The 22,293-nt window shown below is 42.9% G+C and overlaps 1 protein-coding gene across 1 annotated transcript in view; it reads right to left on the bottom strand.

The window, feature by feature from the left end:
• RanBPM (Ran-binding protein M) overlaps positions 1 to 22,293 on the bottom strand; it is a 74,847-nt gene that overhangs the window by 21,266 nt on the left and 31,288 nt on the right. Inside the window, exons 6-7 of the mRNA XM_037427615.2 lie at positions 20,550 to 20,662; positions 19,329 to 19,769 (exon numbers count right to left, since the gene is read on the bottom strand). Coding sequence (XP_037283512.2) covers positions 19,329 to 19,769; positions 20,550 to 20,662 — 554 coding nt within the window. The remainder of the gene's footprint in view (positions 1 to 19,328; positions 19,770 to 20,549; positions 20,663 to 22,293) is intronic.

The raw sequence follows: 22,293 nt of genomic DNA, 5'->3' as shown, positions 1-22,293 counted from the left end.
GCCACATCATGAATGATTGATCTCAGAACTACCTCAGCCTTGTTTCTGCCAGCAAAGGTGAGTGAGTAAAGAAATAGAAAGAGGGAAATAAAAAAAGCAAAGTACTATCGGCGTCAAATGAAACCCGAACAGAGGAGTGCGTGTTTCAAGCATTATAAACAGTATAGTGTTGGCCGTCCAGTCATCGCCATTGACAGGCATGCACATCTGGTTTGGCAGCACTGCACGATCCCCCAGACAGCATTATCTCTGTTTCTGCACTAGCTTTCGTATGGTGATAACGGTGGCTATTGTGGGCGTGCCAAGCGCTTTTGATCGTATCACTCGCAATTCCTTGCTTTTACTACAGCGTCGCAGTGCAATCAATGTCTTGGCACGACAAAAAAAGAGAGAGAGAGAGAGAGAGAGAGAGAAATATAATCGGTTTGCGGTTAATTTCCAAACGATCGTCGTATCTCGTTAGCCAGCGCTGGTTCACCTGTGCCCTTCTTTCAGAGACCAACCCGAAAAGGCTTCACTTTTGTATCGTGAAAGAAGAACGACACAACTTTAGCTGGAAATGCCGAGCGTTTCTTTGGAAGAGACAGCGCAAACTGTTTTGCTTTACCGGCATGAAATGACAACTTTAGCTGGAAATGCCGAGCGTTTCTTTGGAAGAGACAGCGCAAACTGTTTTGCTTTACCGGCATGAAATGAAACAGCGCGAAATTGCCAGCATTATGAACCGACCTTTGTCTACTATAAATAGAATTTGCCAGGCATTCCCTGATGATGGACTCCATGATGACAAACCGTGCTACAATACTCCCCTTCGGCATCAGTAGTTTAACCGCTGTATTTTTAAAATTTTGTTTCATGCAAATACCATACATGGAACACAAACAGAAATATTGCAATATAGGAGGATCGCGCAGTGCTGCCACACCGGATGTGCGGGCCTGTCAGTGTTCAAGACTGGTGGGCAGCGCAAACTATGCAATTGACAAGGCTTGTGCCACGCGGTCTGTTGTTCGCGTTTAATTTGATGCCGATAGTACAGCTGTATACCTTGCAGACAACTGAAATGTGTCTCTACAGAAATGTGCTTCAATGCAACACAGCGGTAACACATGAGCAACGCATGATGTGCTCCTGCATCATGGGTCAACTAATCACTCATTCTTTTTGGCAAAAAGCAAAGAAAGTAATAAAGGCCAGTCTGACAAAAGATTGATGTGTACAATCTGGGAACAACCTTGAAGTTCTTAAATTAGGTTTTCGAAGCAGGTGTAACAGGTAACCACGTAGCCGGCAGCCTCAGTCCCCAGGTTTTACTGAAGCGAAAGCCAATCAGAGATCTGCACACACCGCGAATACTGACACACCAGCTTTTATCATTTTTGTCCCCCCCCCCCCCCTTAGATAAAAAAAAAAAGGGCAAATAGGCAAATAAGTCATATCTTTCTTGATGTGCTTACACTGTGAAAAGCATGTGACACCCTACTTGTGTATGAGTGCAGTACTACAGCGAAACATGTCTTCTTTGCAGGGGGGGCATTCCAAAAGTGTACCAAGCTTACATGGGCCACATTTCTTTCCTTTTTCTGCTGGCAGCAACGAGACTCGAGTGCTTCATAGATCAATCACCAACATTGCTGTGGCATTGCCTTATGGCTCTGTAGGGCCATCATATCGCTGGATTTATGATAAAATGGGGACAAAGAATTGGTTCATTGCACTAAAAATGATCTAATTAAGCAGTCTGGCACAGGCTGCCACTTCAAAGCCACCAATTCAAATTATCCACACCCATTAGCAATAGAAAAGATGCAACCTCCAGAAATTCTTTAAACTGGGATGCGATTTCAAAATGACCAAAGTTGAAATTAGCAAGGTTTTTATTGAAGTTGGCTTTAGTAAAAAAATTTTTTTCCTAGAAATGCAGAGGCAGCATCAGAAGGGGTTAATACATGCTATATGTTTTTATTCATGTAGATGAGAATGTGAGCTTACAGGTGCTTCCAACTGCCTCTATTAGGTATCCTCTTTGTGAGTCACTGTTACTAATGTCAGAGAAATACCTGACTGCCAACATCTCTTTAAAAATTTATGAGAGGAGCAATGCTCAAGATGTTTCTGTCCATGAGATGTCAACATGCATATTCCCTTCACAAGCCATTTGTTTGTTTTCAGACACAATAAACAGTGCTTAATTCCTCTTCCAATGCCGACAACTAATGCGACTGCTTCTATTCACTGCTGTTGCTGCCTGAGGGAAGCTTGTATTCCTCTGAGCAATTACTGGCAGTGAAATTGCAACCATCATAAAGCTGGGAACAATACTGTCTAACCTTGCTGCTCCCACGTTTAACCGTACAGAGAAAAGATATATAAACACTGCTAACAGGCTGAAAAGCAGCTAAGTGCAATCGTTGGTTTTCGTTTCACCCCCCCCCCCCCCCCCCAATAAATGCCATCAGACTTTCAAGAGGAGTGCCTGGAGTATGCATGGCATAATTATTGCCAAAATGAGGCTGCTGTCCAAAATGACTAGAGCACTGCAAAACAAAGCATCATCTTTCGAAAGATGGCCAAGGAATGACTCTTGACAAGTTTGTGAACATTTTATGTGACGGACACAATGACATACTGGCTGGTTCCCAAGGATAATTTGGCTGCTCAAAGAATGTACACATACTTGTAGAAATCGGAATCGGCACACAAAAGGGTACACAATCATAGCTATGTGAACCAATGAAACTCCCATGAAGCTACCACTTTCTTGTGGCTCTCTCAAGACCAGACTGCAACCCAAACGACTGACATGTGAGGAGGTGACATTAAAGCAATGCAAAGTGCTTCTTTAACCTATAAAGTAGGTGATTAAGAACATTGTAGAGACGTAGCCTCCACAAATTTTAGGGTTAATAAAGTCTTATTTCACAAGTTCTTTCCATTTTATTTACACAGTTACATTATTTTGTGAACACATTTTTCTTCGTCCTTTGCATAGAATGATTTCCCGACTTGACTTAATGACTCTAAATTATGTACATTTGCTTTATCCATACTCCATCAGTGTAATGGTTCCTCTCAGCAGCACTCGATCTACTTAATCTTTCCACAGTGTACTTAAAGTTACTTATTCAAGTTGACTTCTCATATAGGCAGTCAACAGAAACTAAGTGACGAATAGATGGGCAGGGTATACACATTAACAACCACTGCTTCTCACCTTCACTGAAAATCTAGACGACTGGGCAGGCACCAGCAGTTCCCTTCCAACAATAAACATCCGTGGCTGGTATCCTTAGACTATTACGACGACTTGAACAACCTCGCTGATGTAATATACAGTGATAAATTAGTGCGGCACCTTGAAATCTATAGGAGACAGCAAAATATCTGGGTACTATCAGGGGTGGAAGCGGGCTTCAGTCATTTGAAGCAACTCAGGGACCAAGAATAATGCTGTTTCAGATCAGCTTTGGAGTGGTAAAAAAGGAGTTTTAGAGCAGCTTTGAAGCATCAAAGAATATCTTTGGAAGTATTGCAAGTTACCTTTGGGATGGACATATTTTTGATTCATACATCACTGTTCATTCATTTTTTTTTTATTTCTGGAAAGCGCAAGTTCCAGTGTTTTTTTTTTAGTAAATATTCAAAGCTATAGGTTGGCACTACTACTCATACTCAGCACAATTTTTTCAGCCTTCACACTCACTCATGTTCATACTCACGTTTACTCGCACTCATAGGCCCTCACTTACATTCATACTCACAGGTACTCACACTCATAGTTACTCACGTTCACACTCACGCCCACTCACACTCATGAGTATTCACTCCCTGTTTATACTCACGACTACTCGCACTCATAGGCACTCACTCACTTCATACGCCTACTTACACTGACAGGCACTCACTCACGTTCATGCTCACGCCTACTCAGACTCACAGGTCCTCATTCACGTTCATACTTCAGACTACTCACACTCATGTCTACTTAAGATCGTAGGCACTCACTCACTTTCACAATCATCAGTACTCAATCTCCGTTCATGTCTACCTAAGATTGTAGGCACTCACTCACTTTCACAATCATCAGTACTCAATCTCCGTTAAAACTCACAACTACTCGCACTCGTAAGCACTTACTCACTTTATACTCATGACTATTTACGCCCATAAGAACTCACTCACTTCATACACCTACTTACACTGACAGGCACTCAGTCACGTTCATACTCAAACCAACTCACACTCATAGGCCCTCACTCACGTTCATACTGACGACTACTCACACTCATGAGTACTCATTGGCGTTCATACTCATGACTACCCACACCTATAAGCACTTACTCACGTTCATACTCACGACTACGACTGCTCACACTTATATTTACTCACTCACCTTCACATTCATGTCCACTCACACTCATGAGTACTCACTCACGTTCATACTCACACCAACTCGCACTCACAGGAACTCATTCACGTTCACACTCACGCTTACACACTCATAGACACTCACACCAACTCACATGCATCAGCACTCACTCACGTTCGTACTAATGCCTACTCATAGTCATAGAGTCATAGGCACTACACTCATAATCACACTCATGTCTACTCACACACATAAGAACTCACGTTCATACTCACGCCTTCCCACACTCGTATGCAATCACTCACTTTCATACTCGCAGCTACTCATCATCATCATCAGCAGCAGCAGCCTGACTACGCCCATTGAAGGACAAAGGCCTGTCCCCTGTTCCGCAAGTCAACTCAGTCCCGTGTTCACTGAAGCCACTTAATATCAGCAAACATCCTAATCTCATCTGCCCATCTAACTTTGTCTCCCCTTCACCCGCTTGCATTCTCTTGGAATCTGCAAAATTAATCTGTAGAAAACGAAAGTAATGCACAACAACCTCAGAAGAGAACAGCACTTTGGATAGGTACCAGCGCACTTGAAGTTGTAAAAGAGTATGCCTACTTAGAGCAGGTAGCAACTGCGGAGCCGAACCACGAGATTGAAGTAACTGGAAGAATAAGACTGGGGTGGAGCACATTCCACAAGCATTCTCAAATGATGAATGGTAGATTGCCACTATCCCTCAAGAGGAAAGCATATATCAGCTGCATCTTACCTGTACTTATACTATGGACCAGAAACCTAAAAGAGTACAAAGAGGCTTCAACTTAAGTTGAGGACGATGCAGCGAAAAATAGAAAGGAAAATGATAGGTGTGGCCTTAAGGGACAAGAAGAGACCAGGGTTTATCGGGGAGGAAATGGGTGTTCGGGACATCATAGTCGAAATCAAGAAGAAATGTCGTCGGGAAGGGCACGTTTTGCAAAAGCAAGATAACCACTGGTCATTTAGGGTCACAAACATCTATTCATATTCATGAGTATTACTTATCGTTCATACTCACGCCCACAATACTTAATGTGTGCTCATTCACATACACACTCATGATTGCTCAAACTCATAACCACTCGCTCAAGTTTATACTCACGCCTACTTACTCCCGTAGGCACTCACTTTCCTACGTATACTCACACTTGTAGGTACTCACTCATGTTATACACCAGAACACAGCGAGCTCAGTGCTTGCTGCCATAATGAAAAGCGCGTGGCGCCGTCTCTTGGAAGCGCGGCAAAGCAACACTCTCAACTGCCAGACGAGCAGACGCTCTGCAAATCAGACGCGAAACTTGACAACTCGAGTTCGACTGTAAGCATGTTTCGCGCTGTTCCTGTGCTGGAATTTTATGCTGATTTCGTGTGAAACGTCGAGGAGACCTTCCCCGACAGTCTGGAATGTCTGCAGCACGTGCACTGCAGACTACGGAAGCAGCTTCATCAGGTACGTACAATTGCGATTGACAGAAACATAAACAGCTGAAAGCGTTGCTTTCGAGGTCGAACTGCGGCATGCTTTGGCTGTGACAAGGCAGAATTCGTGCTGTAAGCCGGCGTCAACGTAGCGCTAGAATCTGGTTCCAACTTACGTTCATGCAGTGCATGCGTATCAATTGCCAGTCCTGCCAGACACTTGGAACACACACGTGCTGCAAAAGTGCCAGCCCGAACAAGATATTAAAATGCTACAATGACGGCAGCCGTAAGCACGTGTAGATAGATTCGCCTAGTGACAGTCAAGGCAAGTCGCAGTTTGACCGAGTCGAAGTCATGCTTTCCGCACCGTTCACGCATCGCGATAGTAGGCCGTTGCAGTTGTACTAAACATGCGCGGTGCGTGCATCCACACATGAGTCAAAATACGTATATTCTATTATTGACATGCGGCCTGCGAAAGAGTACGGCAATAGTTGTGTGCCTCATACTACAGGCATACTGCACGCAAATCGCTACTGTAAAGTGAAACAGATGGAGTGGTGCTTGAATAAACGCAATAAGTATACTTACTCTACATTTTACTGGGCTCGTAGTTTTTACTGCTGATTGCAATTATATCTTAAGGCGGTGGAGCTTGGCGTTTCCTGTTGTGGACGTCATTTTGTGCAATCGCAAAACACTGCACTGACACAATTCCCGCGATGCGTTGTGAACTTCACAGATAATGCTTAGCAATCTCTTCCTCTTGAGCTGGTTGTTGTCGCATGAGATGACAGCGCAGTGGTACCCAGATGACATTTTATAAGCGTGTGCAGCGCGAACAGGCGATTTTTTGCATTTTAAGTGCTCAGCAATCTCTTCCTCTTGAGCTGGTAGTTGTCACATGAGATGACAGCGCAGTGGTACCCAGATGACATTTTATAAGCGGGCGCAGCATGAACAGGCACTTTTTTGCATTTTAAAACTGTTAGAGCCACTGCATTACATGCTAGCGAGGCGCACCTTGGCAGTTGCAAACAAATTACTGTGTCTCTGGGAGCGAGGGTATAGCACCAAAGGCACTTGGGTGCGAGATAGGCGTGCTCTCGTCTATACTCAGGCCTACTCACACTCATAGGCACTCGCTCCGGCCGCGGCGGCCGCATTTTCAATGGAGGTGAAAATGCTTGAGGCCCATGTGCTTAGATTAGGTGCGTGCTCAAGAACCCCAGGTGGTCTAAATTTCCGGAGCCTTCCACTACAGCGTCTCTCATAATCATATGGTATTTTTGGGACGTTATACCCCAGAATTATTTAATACCCCAGAATTATTATAGGCACTCACTCGCATACTCACAGCTCATCCCATTGCTACTAGCATGTACACTCACGCCCACTAACGCTCATAAGTACTCACTCAGGTTCACCCTTGCCTACTCATGTCCATTGGTACTCGTTCCAGCTTATACTCACACTCACTCACCCTCATAAGTGTTCTCACATGCGTCACAATTACTCAGATGCATCAATCGTCCCCCGCATTCATACTTGCAGTCACATGCCTACTAGCTCAAGTTCACACTCGCACCTCCACACACTTGCAGCACTTAAGCTCTTCCTCATTTATTCAGACTCATACGTACTCTATCACGTCCATACTCACACCATTTTACACTCATAGCAACTCATTCATGTTCATACTCACACCTGCTCATACTCATTGGTGCTCACTCGCTTTCAGTTAGCGAGTTCAAGAGGAGAGTTAAACTGGTGGGTGGAGAAATTTGTCCTTTGAATTTCGAAGAAGAGAAAATATGTTCCACCGAAATTGTGAAATAGTGGGAATGCGATAGCAACATGTCGTAATTTTACACAAAGTAAGGCTAGCAGCTAACTGCCTTTGATCCAATCTCGCACAACTACAAAGGCTGTGGGAATACGACAGTGACTACAGCAATAACTACGGTAATACGATTGCTCCCAAAAGAGATTGCTTTCATGCCGTTTCTCGCACAAGTGCTGGGAGCATTAAGCAAAGGTCACAATGCGCAGAATGGTATATGAGCCGTTCGGTGATGTACACCCCCATATTTACACAATGTACACACATATGCATGCGTGGGGTGGGGTTACAGTCTGCCCCTTACATTGAGCTAATAAGGAGGAGGAACTGCAATGAATATTCCCCCAGCCCTGAAGGGATCCCTGTGCCAGCTTATGCTCCCGCACGCCACACAGCCTCCCCTCCTTACCTCCCAGTATTCCTTTCTTCTTGAAGAGCAAGCGATGGAAGGTGTGGCATGCGGGATGATATTACCACATGTGCCCTCCACGCAAAGGAAATGTCTAGCTTGTTTGATCTCTGCTTCAGCTGTGTTCCTCCTGAACACTCGGGAGCTTTTACTCGTGTGTAGAATATACGATGCGCAGAGCGATGGTATCAGCTTGAATGTAGCCACGTGACAGTGAGTGACACAGGTGTGCCATCATCGCTAGCTTAACAAGAGAACGATGGTGTAGAGCTGAGTAAGGATGCAAGACACTAAAGCAGAGCGGTGGCCGCGGCATCCAGCCAGCCAAAAGCACACGAGCGTTCTGAGCACCTCTCGCCAAGAGCCATCGGCGCTGTCGTATATTTCTCCTGCCGGCTGCCCACCACTAGCGCTGCATTCGGACTATCTGAGTGCCTCTCGCCACGAGCCATCAGCGTTTGTATATTCTTCCTGCTGGCTGGCTGCCGCTAGCGCTGCGTTACATGGACTTCATACGGAAAATGATGGCAACAGGAAAAAGCTGCCCAAAGTGTCCATATAGTAACTAGTGAAAGAAAAAGACGAAAACGTCGAAGCATGCATGCCTTTTTGCAGAGTAGCTGCATAGTCTCCGCCCCAGAGTTCCTCTGTTGGATGAATGAAATGATCCACTGCGTTTCCATTTGTTCTGTTCTTGCCTTTACTAACCTTCTTACACGAGATCTCTTCTCGCCACCTATTTCTTTGTAAAGCACGCATGCAATGTTAGCACTAAGCGTTGAGCTTTATCAGGATTTCACGCTTGTTGACTATAACCTGTCATTTGAGCTTGCGCTGTCAAAAACGCTCAAAATGGAGCAAAATCAGTTGATCGCGCATGATAGTCATGCGAGACCAGGAAAAAAACTTTTGAGCGAGTGCATGGCAAAGCCGCGTGGGGGACGATTGACAACTGATATTATTCTAGTATATGCAGCAATTGGGAGCATGTACGCTAATGATGTCACGTGAATTACCGTTCTGTCACCATGAAGTGCACCAAAATGATGAAATAATATGCCGCCGGGGGTTATGCCACATGCATTATTGATATTCTAGGGGGCGATGCGTGTGTGTGCCTGACGAGGAAGACGAAGAGTTGTCTCCGCTCGATCACTGATGAACCGGAATATATCTAATCCCCAGCCTTGTCGTTACGGCGTCTCTTCTTTTCCGTAACAATATGAACAATATTTGCATCTCCACATTTTAATATGCTTGAGATGAAGCCTGAGGCATAAAGTTCTTTCCTGGTAGGTGAGCGTGTGCCTTTGGCTCAGCTGCTTGACATTTTAAGCTTTCGGAGGTGGTATAAACCAGTGCACATTAACTGTGAAGCACGCTGTTCAAACAAAATAACTTTTCGGCACTCAATAAACAGGCCGAAACTGGCATGATAGCGTTCAGTCGCACCTAATATAAACATTGAGGTAGCATTACGTGTACTCGGGTTACTCATGCAACAATCGAACACATTGAAGCTCCTATAAGCATTGTAGGTTTTTGACACTTCTTGGTTACTTCCTCACTCTTCATTGTGCATTCGTATTCGATTATTGTATCACGGCTCGATGTGCTGCTTGCAATACGCACATCAATCAGGAAGCACCTAGGTGCATTTATGGCAAATCAGATTTTAGCCTTCTTTGAGGGTCATCAACCTCCTCAAAGAGGGAATGACTCGGGGCAATTTTGATGCACCTGCACATTCATTTGTGCACCATGACGTGTAGCATGCATTGAGACATTGTCTAAAGATCAGTAATGCTTTACAAGTAGTCGAAACATGCAGTTAGATGCTTTCATAGGATGCGACATGCGCGCTAACTGCAGATGCTCTTGACAGCTTAGCTTCAGTACTACAGCAACTACACCGCCACCGCTATGATCGCCCATTGGAACATCACCTGAGACGCGGCTATCAAATGCAGCCAGGCCTCTTCATTCGATCCACATTCCCAGCCCCTTATAGGGGTGCAACAGCCAAAATAGAATATGGAGCAATTTTTGAAGCACTGAAATGCTACTGTTGGAGCACTGCAATCTAAATTTGGAACATGTTACGAGAAAAAACAACAACGAAATTTTCATCATGAAATAAAAAACTTCAAGCAGTATAAAAAAAACTTACATTTAGAAAAAAAATACGTACAAAACATTCAATCCACCTAAATCATGCAAAGAGAACATAAGTACTGCTATTTCAATAAAAGTAGTATTCTGAATTACCCCACTAAGCAAACAATGGGTGTGTCCCGATACTCGCCGTAGCCGGCAAAATAGACAGCTTCGAGACGACATCATGAGAATACAATGCAGGCTAATTTGTGGTCCAAATAAGATGGTAACTCAGTGAAATGCTCAGATCTCGCAGGAAGTCTGCACACAAGCAGATGCATTTCCAGATGCTCAAAGTGAGTAACGTTCAATTTTTCGTAGATTTCAACACAAAATAAGCTAAAAATATTAACAGTTACGTTTGTTTATCTTAGCTTTTTTTCTCCATGCGAGGTGGTGCCTCATTGCATAGACGTGTTCCATTTCTCGAGACAACATGGGCTCGTCCCTGTCTTTAAACTGTCAGCGTAGACCGTCTACAATGCTGTCTAAAAATTAGAACTCAACCAAAAAGTCCACATTATCATTTGGACTGCCTGTCAAGTTATTTGTAACACTCTGCGAATTCAAATGTGGCTGTCAGCCTTGAAATTCGGTAGATTCGTAAAACCAAGGAGTAGGGGTGGCAAAAAAAAAAAAAGAAAAAAAAAACTGGAGCATAAGGTTTTTTTTTTTTTTTTTTGGCAGGAGAAGGGGGCAGCAGAAATGTAATTCGCTGCTACAAATGATTGCCAGTAACAATTTTAGACATTAGCAGTCCTCATCATGATCATCAGCCTGACTACGTCCACTGCAGGACAAAGACCTCTCCCATGTTCCGCCAGTCAACTCTGTCCTGTGCTAGCTGCGGCCAATTTATACCTGCAAACTTCTTAATCTCATCTGCCCACCTAACTTTCTGTCTCCTCCTAACCCGCTTGCCTTCTCTGGGAATCCAGTTAGTTACTCTTAATGACCAGCGATTATCCTGTCTACGTGCTACATGCCTGGCCCATGTCCATTTCTTCTTCTTGATTTCAACTATGATATCCTTAACCCCCGTTTGTTCCCTAATCCACTCTGCTCTCTTCTTGTCTCTTAAAGTTAGACCTATTTTTCTTTTCGTTGCTTGCTGCGTCGTCCCCATTGCTCGCTGCGTCGTCCTCAACTTAAGCTGAACCCTCTTTGAAAGTCTCCAGGTTTCTGCTCCATAGCTAAGTACCGGCAAGATACAGCTGTTATATACCTTCCTCTTGAGGGATAGTGGCAATCTACCTGTCATAATTTGAGAGTGCTTGCCAAATGTGCTCCTCAACATTCTTACTCTTCTAGTTACTTCAATCCCGTGCTTCGGATCTGCGGTTATTGATTGATTCATGGGGTTTAACGTCCCAAAACCAGCCTATGATTATGAGAGATGCCGTAGTGGAGGGCTCCGGAAATTTCGACCACCTGGGGTTCTTTAACATGCACCCAGATCTGCGGTTATTACCTGCCCTAAGTAGACATAGTCTTTTACAACTTGAAGTGCACTATTACCTATCTCAAAGCGCTGCTCTCTTTCGAGGTTGTTGTACATTACTTTCGTTTTCTGCAGATTAATTTTAAGACCCATTTTTCTGCTCTCCTTGTCTAACTCCGTAATCATGAGTTGCCATTCGTCGTCATAGCTCGACGATTCAAAGCCAACATTATCAAAAAAAAAAAAAAGAAACGAGACAATAAAATACAACTTATATGGGTGCCCGCTCACGTGGGGAACCCAAGAATGAGGCGGCCCACTGCGTAGCCCGAGGTTGAATTAACCGGGACGTGGACCCCTCCACCCTGGACTTCCCGCAGGAAGGGATCACCACGTATAACGAAATTACAGTGTATTACCGAGAGAACCGCAAGACATACGCGGCCCCACAGGCAGATATGTCAAGGAAACAGGCCACGATCTGGAGGCAAATCCAAACAGATTCTTTGCCCAGCCCTCATCGGCTGTCTGAAATTTATCGAGAAGACATTGCACTAAACTGCTGACATTGCAGCTGCGTGAAAGCTGCCTAAAGTCACATTCTTCGGGAATGCGAGGGTAACCCCACCACCAAGAACAATACTGCCAGCTTCCTCCCTCCAGGCAAGGGAGTCGCTCCTGTCGTCAGCTGACTACCGTCTTCAGACAGAAGTGGTTAACTGGACTGAAACGGTCGTGGCAAGCTTTTGGCCACCACCTTTCGAACCACCAGCAAATTATGTTTACCGACCTTGCTATGCCATCAATCAAGTTGTTTCTCTCCCTGTTAAAATAATGTTAGAAATTGAGCTCTCTCTGTCGCTCTTTTTGCAGTGACTAGACACAACGAAAAGTGTTATTGGACTTGCTCAGAATGAATACTTCATTATTTTTAACGGTAGTCACACAAAACTATCGCGAGACAGTTGAATAAATTGAAATTATAGGATCACTTGCCACTCCAGTGTGTGTCATTTGACCTACTCAGCAGAGTTACCGGCAAGAGTATTCAGACTCTCTAAGCAATAGTAACGTGACCTTTCACATAAGGGTCTCTGCTTTCTTCAGAATTGGTGCAAAGGCAGGTGCCTTTATAAATTGTCAATAATGCAAAGGTGTATAGAGATTTCTTACGAAATTAGGTTCCGCGAATTTGAGCATCAGTTCCACTTTTCCAGCGACACCACAGTCGCCGAGGCTAAAAATGCGCCTTCATAAATTATTTTTGCTTTGTACTCTATAGTTCATTGTCCACAAAAAGTATTCTATACTTTTTTTTTGCTAAAGCACTTGTTCTCAAAAAAGAGAAACAGTGGGCATTTCTTTGGACTGATAACTGTCAGATAAAAGCAAGGAAATCTACTGACACCAGGATATTTCGCATAAAATCCGAGATCGACCTGTCCATTATCTCCTAGTTATATCCATTATCTCCATTATCTCCTAGTTATATCAGTTATATCATACATTAGCAATTGTAGCGTCTATCTGATTTCAGGATGGCGTATATTTCCCCGTCTGAACTCTCATCACGGATGTCTCAACCATGTAGGGCGTTAATTCACTTTAACGCTCGAAGTATAAGAAAAAATTATGATAATATTACCTCATTGCTGTCGGCCATTGGTCACCAGTTCTCTATCATCTGCATCAGTGAAACGTGGCTATGTGAATATGACAGGGACCTGTTTAAGTTTCCTTCCTATTCTTCTGAATACTGTCACCGAATCGACGATGCACATGGTCGAGCAGCTATTTTAATATCTTCATGCCTTCACTATTATAGGCGACTGGACTTGGCACTAAGTATTCCTGGTTGCGAATCCGTGTGGATCAAACTTCATGAACCACATTTTTCACAAGATAGTAAGAATTTAGTAGTTGCCTGCATATATCGCTCTCCGTCGTCATCTGTCGTGGAGTTCTGCCTAGCTTTAGGAGAGGCGTTGAAAACTCTGTCATTAGAAGGTAAACGGGTGATTATTTTAGGAGATATGAATATCAATCTTCTTGATGACACCAACGCAAATGTTTCTGAATACATTTCCTGCTTCAGTGGGTATGGCTACGAGTGCCTCATAACTGCACCAACTCGTGTTCCACTTCATGGCAATGGCACTATTATAGATCACATTTTGTCTAACCTCATTAGTCCTCCTGAAGCAGCTGTCATCGAGGTGCCTGTCACAGATCATTATCCTATTTATGCAAGCATAGGCATCTCCAATAATAATAAAATAAGTCGATGCTTCAAGAATACCTTAAATACTGCATCATTCATTAACATCATCGAGCAGTGTGATTGGTCGGCAGTTAAGAAATGCAATAATGCTGAAATAGCCTACCAACAATTTTCCTCTATCATTTCAAATGCAGTCACGGCCGCTTCAACATTAGTAGTAAGCAGAAAAAAGTACCTTGTCCTAATTAATCCGTGGTTGACACCTAACCTGTTAAAATGTCTGCGGAAAAAGGATAACTTATACAAAAAGACGAAAAAGTGCCCTTTCAATGTTCACCTTCAAAAGCGCTATAAAGAATATTCAAACACATTAGGAAAGTTACTTAAAGCCACTAACTAAATTAATGTCTTTCGAAGATAAAATAAAGCGAGCCGGAAATGCCGTTAAGCAGCAGTGGAAAACTGTAAACAATTTTTTTGGCAGGACTACGGTACATTCAGATATAACCTTGATTCACTCAGAAAAACGTGTGATCGATAACCCATCTGATATCGCGAACTCTTTCAATGACTCATTCGGCATATTCCTCAGTTGACAGCATCCCTCGAACACACTTGTTCACGATTACCACATTCATTCTTCCTTTATCCGACATCACCCGAGGAAGTGTTCACCGTTATCAATAGTATTAGGAATACAAGCGCTGGTCTCGATAAGTTCTTTGATGCCGACATGAAACTGATAGCTCATTTAATCTGTGATGCATTATGTCATATAATAAATCTTGTATTTAGAACTGGGTTCTTCCCTACATCTCTGAAAAAAGCAAAAATTATTCCCGTTTTTAAAAAAGGCGACAAGCATTTAATCTCCAATTACCGGCCTATAGCAATTATTTCATTCTTCAGTAAGGTCATAGAAAAGCTTTTTGCGGGACGTTTATGGTGTTATCTAGACAAGTTTCACATTCTTTCTAACAAACAGTTCGGTTTCAGGCCAGGTTACTCAACTGAACTCGCCATGATATCGCTAACAGAGGAAATTAAATATGCTATTGACAGCGGTAGTGTTGTTGGAGGCATTTTTCTTGACCTTTCAAAAGCATTTGATTCTATTTCGCACGAAATTTTATTTCAGAAACTAGAATCAATTGGTGTATCTGGCGTCCCACTAGAACTAATTCGTAACTATCTGCGTGATCGAGAATAGGTGGTATATGTGTCCGGTACTTTTTCCAACCCTAAAACCACAAACATCGGTGTTCCACAGGGTTCAATTTTGGGCCCACTTTTATTTTTAATTTATATAAACGATCTTCCTCAATGTATAGCACATTCGTCCTGTATACTCTATGCGGACGATACCACTATATTAACTACAGATAAAGACGTTGACTCGATGTTGTTTAAACAAAATACCGACCTGATAAATACCGTTAAATGGTTCAATAAGAATAAATTAAACATAAATGCTAAAAAGTCTAACTTCGTTGTATTTTCGTCACCTAATCGAATTATACCTAGGAACCCCTCTGTCTTCGTAAGCGATACTCAAATTCATTCTACCTCTAGTACAATGTTTCTTGGGGTCAAATTAGATGAACATTTAAAGTTTAATTCACATGTTTTAGAGCTTACGCGGAAAGCCGCATATGCCATTGGAATATTTCTAAAAGTTCGCCCGTTCTTTCGTTTTGAAATTTTGTTGTCACTTTACGGCGCTTTCTTTCACAGCAACATAATTTATTGCATTTCATCATGGGGAAATACGTATGCCACTCATTTATCAGCCATCCAACATCTTCAAAACCAAGCATTGAGAATAATAACGTTCAGTGGCTTCATGTCCAATGCATCATCCTTACTCTGTTCGCATGGAATTTTATCAGTTCAGAAGCTGGCTAAATATTTTCTCGGCATTCTGATTTACAAATATGTGAATGGAAAACTTCCGATTCCTTTACTACAATCAAGTCAGTTTCCTCATGCGTCATCGATTCGTTTTGCAAAGGCTAATAACTTCCTTTTGCCCAAACCTAGGACTAATTATGGCAAGTTAACTACAAAATTTTCATCTGTTTCCCTGTGAAATTCTTTACCTTTGGAGATCAAAAATAGATCCCTCGAAATGTTTAAAAAAGGCTTGCGTTCACAGTTATTAAATTCTTAATGCATGATATTATATGAATTGAATATTCTTCCATTTTTCTGTTAGTTTTTTGTGCTCATCGGTACACCTTGTATAACTTATGTTCGCTATTTCGTGCTTATCTGTACATTTTGTATACCTTAAATTTTCTTTCCTTACCACTCTTTACTATTGCGTTGTATCTCTCATGTATGATTTTATAGGAGGTCTCACTCACAGTCTCGCGACTTTGAGACCTCCTTCTGTATTTGTACATAACACATGCACTTGTAAAAGGCACGAAAACGTACACGAGCATTCGATTTGTGTTTGGCCTCTTTGGCTGTGTATGAGCTGCTTCTTTAAAATAGGTTTCAGATATGCTTTCCCCAGCAAATGCACGCAATCTACTCGTGAAAATAAGAACCAAACTTGACGAGCATTTTCTTTATGAACGAGCAATCAAAACCAAATAGAATTTTAACGTGCATATTTTTTCAAAAATTGCTATTTTATTCTCACATCCCCGTTCAATACATTATCTCCGATCGTACACTTCAATAAACAAGAAGGCAGGAACCCCGTCTTGTAATAGGCACGGTCTGTGTGCCAATGAAAGGACAACTGAGAAATCAGCTCACACTTTTAAGCGTCGTACGGGCTGTGCTTTAAACGCCATACTATATGTGCACCTCAAATTACTTTTTAATAAACAAAAGCCATTAGATTTATTTACTATGTTGGTGTGTTCTGTACGTGTACTGATTTTTTTCAATGTTTGCGTGAGAAGAAGCACGCTGCATCTCGAATATATCGCTGTAAATGTTATTAGGGCTTAAAGAAAACCACATTCCAAAATGACATATTGCACCTTCAGCAGTGCAGACAAAATCTGCAATCAGCAAACAATGAGCAAACAATAGCCCTTAATAAATGATTACATCACTCATATTAAAGGAGCATGTAGAAAGACGCGCACAGCGGTCTCAACTCGTCGATGAACAGTTTAAGATGGGCGTCTGCAACAGCCTTGCGTGTGCAGGCTGCCATTGGATTAACAGGCGCACGTATATGTCATTTCTGGGCACATGTTGTCCGCGTGTGCAGCTCCATGTATATGCCGACCTCGAAACATCACTTCAAACACGGAGCCTCCACTTACAATACAACGCAACCGGTACCAAAGATACACACATCGGAGAGTTAAAGCACGTTATCAGGCTCGTACTCATCGTTTTTTGGGGGGAAGGAGGGGCACCTTTTAAAATTCTTATTTTTCTACCTGCATATCATGGCAAAAACAATTTGTAGGGGGAGAGATGGGCAGGGTTTACTACACCTTGGTTATGCCATTGCACGTTACGCAAATACGGCGCGCGACTGTGATAGCACTTCTTCTGTCCAACTCATTGTGTTTGAAGTGCGTCCTGAAATAGGTTTCAGCGCAAAAGAACAAGATACATGAAGAGAAGGTGACTGTACAAGCGCTCGTGTAGTATTTTATTAAAGTACCTACCTTCATCAAAAGGCGCATCGACAGGTTTACAGGCAACGACAAGGTGTGACCTCTTGCATAGCAAATGTTTAAAAGCACTCTGTGGTTTTTGGATGCTTTCACTGGAGTTAAAAGTGGCAAAAGCACAACGAGTGACAGAGGAGGAGCGGTACCGTAGTCCCGTACTGTGCATTCCGTATCTCCTTAACCAGCTAGAACTTTCTCGAATACAGCACTATTAAACAAGCAGCACACTTTAAGAGACCAAGAGGAGGTGTTGTCGCCACACTCACCACTGTGTTAAGGCAGGTGCCGACGCAATGGTGCGCTGTGGCGCCAGGACACACAGCGTACACAAATGGGACAGCATCAGAATGCCAGCCGCATGATGTTTGGCGTATCCGACATCATTTGCTACATGCTAGCCAATCGCAAAGCGCTGCACGAGTGACAGTTACTTTTTGAAGAAAAGTCAAATCTCATTTTCTGATTGCTAGTTCTGTTTCCTGTTTTCTTCCAAATTGAAACCTATGTTATCGAGCTAACACGATATTGCAAATATTGCAAAATAAAGCCTTCATTTTTTGCGTGTGTGTGTGTAGCCACATACCACTTGTCAAGTCAACTGCCACTAGATAACAATGTCCTCACCATTAGGGCACTTCCTCAGTACGACCACTCGATGTGTGTGTTGCTGCAGCTCTCTGTGCGGCACGACGACTCATGCTATGAGTACACGCTCACTTTCACACTCATAACTACTCACACTCACGTGTACTCATTCACGTTCATACTCATGCCTATTCATACTCTGAGTGCTCACTCCCGTCCACTCCCATCCTGAGTACTCGCATTCATACTCGCGACTACTCATACTCATGAGTTCTCACTCATGAGAACTCACTAACGTTCATATTCACTTCTACTCACACTCATGAGTGCTCACTCATACTCACACTCACCATGTTCTAATGAGTGTGAGTGAGTGTACTCTTGTGTCAGCATGCCGAGCAATGTTCAAAGCTGATGAAACACAGACACGCACATACATACACACAGTCAAACCAACTCATAATAATACAAGTTTTAACAATAAATCGGTTATAAGAACAAAAAGCTGCTGTAACATAAATTTTTGTGTGTTGTACCCACTCAGAGCAATGCCTGCACGCCGTATTATTAGTTGTAGCAATGTATTCTGGCTGTTGGGTGTCTGTACCAAAAGGTAATGAAATGCAAAATTCATGGAGAGAAAAAACCACGAAAAATTCAAGCTACTGAACTCTCGCTTACAACCCCAATGTCTCCAAGTGCCCCTTCGGATTTTGCAGTATGTTTCACCGCAGAGTGTTGTAGATTTGTAGCAAAGCCGACTTTCAAAATGCACTACGGCGTGGGTGCGGCAGTGGCCTTATTAGTATATTTTCGGACTCACGATTTGAATAAAAAGCGTAGCCTCGTGAGGGCTGCAACTTGAAAAACTTTGGATGTTGACATACATTGGCTCTATAAAGCTTGCGAGAGTCCTGTGAAAGCATCTGAATTTTCAAGCTACTCAGAGGCTGCACCACTTAAACAAAAACACGATTTACCATATACATAATATAACAAGTGGACAACATAATACAAAGACCTCTGATCAATAATAAATACACAATGCACCTTGAGAAAAATTAATTGGTTGATGTGCTTCAGAGTGAATACCAAAGTATAACTTCCCAATTATTAAAAAACAGTCCTTCAAATGACCTTCCAAGGGCATTCTTTCATCCCTCCTAGAGACTATAAAACGATGGCCACTCACCCATATCTGTATCTCCAAGGTCTAGCCGATGGAAGTGACCATTGTGCTGCCGACTGTCTGGGTCTAGCCCATTCGCCACCATTGTCCTTCCTTCACTGCCCTCCACAACCATGTCTGTTCCACAATCACCATCATTGTGGTCCCCGTTTAGTGCTGTGTCCCCATTTGCTGTGCTGCTGTCCGAGGCTGCCACTCCATTGGAGGCCACATCACTTCCTGTTGACTTTGGTGACGAACTCAGCATTAATAATCGTGGACTGGAGCCAGGTGAGCGCCGAGCTGGTCGCACTTCACTGTCTGTACCATTAACCATTTCAACAAACTGGCGGCAGCGCAGAAGGAATAGCAAGTTGGGATTGTTTTCCAGCAGACCAGGGTAGAGCCTCTGTGTTGTCTCAATGGCCTCTCCAACCCGACCTGCCAGCACCAACTTCTGGATTCCTGATGCAGCAAAAGAAAAGTACACTTTACAATGCATATCATGAGTATAAATATTTGTTTTATAGCTTCACGATAGACCATGAGAAAATTCTTAACAAATAACAAAAGCAAACAAAGCAATAGCTGATTAATTTCAACTCTCATATCTTGAAATATCGACACAGTTGAAATTTTTGACAGCACTGAAATATTTCATGTGTGTCCTATTTCTTGCTCTTTATTTCGAAGCATCCCTGGGCCAAATTATAGATAATACGAAATCGTGAGTCTGAAAGGTGAATAATAATAATAATAATAATAATAATAATAATAATAATAATAATAATAATAATAATAATGGGGTTTTATATGCTACAACTACATGAGCACCCACAAATTTTGTAATAGCTGTCCAGGAATGCACTGTGTATTCTCATAAAAAATTTTCTTCTGTCAATTTATGAATTTATGAGTGCTTTTCCGAGCAACTAGGAACTTGCTTTTGCTGAGCACTGTGCCGAAAACATGCCAGCAATCATTTTAACAGAGGCACCTAGCGACAGTAATTTGCTGCCTTCCTTGTCCCATCACATCCTTCACCACAGTGTGATGAAACAGGGTGCTCTCGAAAACCTTCAGAGATCATTATGATGTAACCTTTTAAAGTGACAACCCATATAAACCTATGTGCTTAATTTGGAATACTTTCTCAACCCATTGGTAAAAGACTGGTGACTTCCCGGCAGACCAGCAGACTGCTTCCACTTGTCAATTTAATTAGGCATAACTCAATGAGCTTACTTTGCCGATTTTTAATGGAAGAAAGGTCTTCATCAAATGACTGGCCAGTACTTCGGGCAAACGCTTCTGCTGTAGCACAATAACCATGGTGAATCAGGTAAGTCTGGACGACTCTGCAAGATGAAAATGATAAAACGATATATATATATATATATATGGCATCAACAAAGTGACTGTTGAAACAGGCAGGTCTCACACTAACTAAATATTTCTAGTAAATGATTCATGTAGTTAGATCCACTGAAAATGTAGTTTGTAGCTCCAAAAATACCAAGAAATATTGTAAACAAAACAGATACTAAGGGGACTTCCAGCATAACAACTGAGACAAGTGCACAACTGAAAAAAACTTTTATATCTTCTTGGTGACCAACAAAAAACTACCAGGGTTGTGAAAAATGTGTCAAACATCTAAATGCTTTGACTTGAACAGAGAAAATTCTTAACTGTGTTTCATTCCACTTGCTTTAAGCATGTGTTTATTGTCTAATGATTAAAGTAAGAGAGTTTGTGTTCAGGATACTCGTGCTTTACATGATTTCATCGGCACAGTTGAGGTGCCACTATATATAACGTGGAGAGAAGAGATGTGCTTGGGATAGCATTATTAGGATTTTTATTCTCACTATGTGAAATTGCACTTTAAAATGCATATACTGGACCTGAACGAAACCGGCTAACAGATTACTTTGGTCGTAAATCGATAACACATATAGGCTTCAAGTAGTTCTCTACACTGCATAACTAGTATTTTCCCTATCAGTGTGCTTGCCCAGATTAAATGGCGATATTGTTACGAAGTAAAGGAAGATGGACAGAATCGGCTGACAGGTGCACGAGTGTGCCAATCTGTGATTCTTGCCTGAGGTTGTTTCTCTGTAATTGCGTTTATACAGAAGTCACTGACACCATATCATATTGGTGGAGGTGGTGGGTAACCATCAGGCAACGGAGCTCCGCAGCGGACGCCGCATCGGTTTTCCAGCCCTGGCCAATGCTGAGCCCTCCGCGTCAGTCAGCGTCTCCGACGAACGCGGCGTCGCAACCATACCTTTTCTCGCCACTCAAGGATTCCGGTACATTCTGCGGAACCGATGGCGTCGACGTTGATGATTGGTTGGCCATGTTCGAACGAGTGAGTGTGCCGAACAGATGGGATCCCACACTTCAGTTGGCTAAAACCGATGGCGTCGACGTTGATGATTGGTTGGCCATGTTCGAACGAGTGAGTGTGCCGAACAGATGGGATCCCACACTTCAGTTGGCTAATGTGCTGTTTTACTTGAGAGGCACGGCGAAGGTGTGGTACGAAAACAACGGAGAAGAACTCACAAGCTGGGACCAATGCAAAGAAAAGATGTGAGAGGTGTTTGGCAAAACCGCCAATCGTAAGATCGCCACCAAAAAGGAATTGGCCTGCCGTGCCCAATCCCCAACGGAATCATACCTGGCATACATTCAAGACGCGCTGGCCCTCTGCCAAAAGAGACATGACAGAAGGTGACAAGGTAGGGCATGTCATGAAAGGGATTGCTGACGACGTGTTCAATCTCCTGCTGTGCAAGAACTGTTTCACCGTGGACGCGATCATCAAAGAGTGTCGTCAGTTTGAGCAAGTAAAAAGTCGCCGCATTCTGCAAACATTTGCCCGACTTCCAAACACCGCTGCAACATTGACTTGCGAGGACCAGTCCGCACCACAATGACCGTTGCCGCCGGTAGACCTGATATACATTGTTCGTCG

The sequence above is a fragment of the Rhipicephalus microplus genome, chromosome X, assembly GCF_043290135.1.
Source record: "Rhipicephalus microplus isolate Deutch F79 chromosome X, USDA_Rmic, whole genome shotgun sequence".
Lineage (NCBI taxonomy): Eukaryota > Metazoa > Arthropoda > Arachnida > Ixodida > Ixodidae > Rhipicephalus > Rhipicephalus microplus.
Note: the sequence above shows the minus strand (reverse complement) of the source record. Positions and strands in the feature narration are given on the sequence as shown.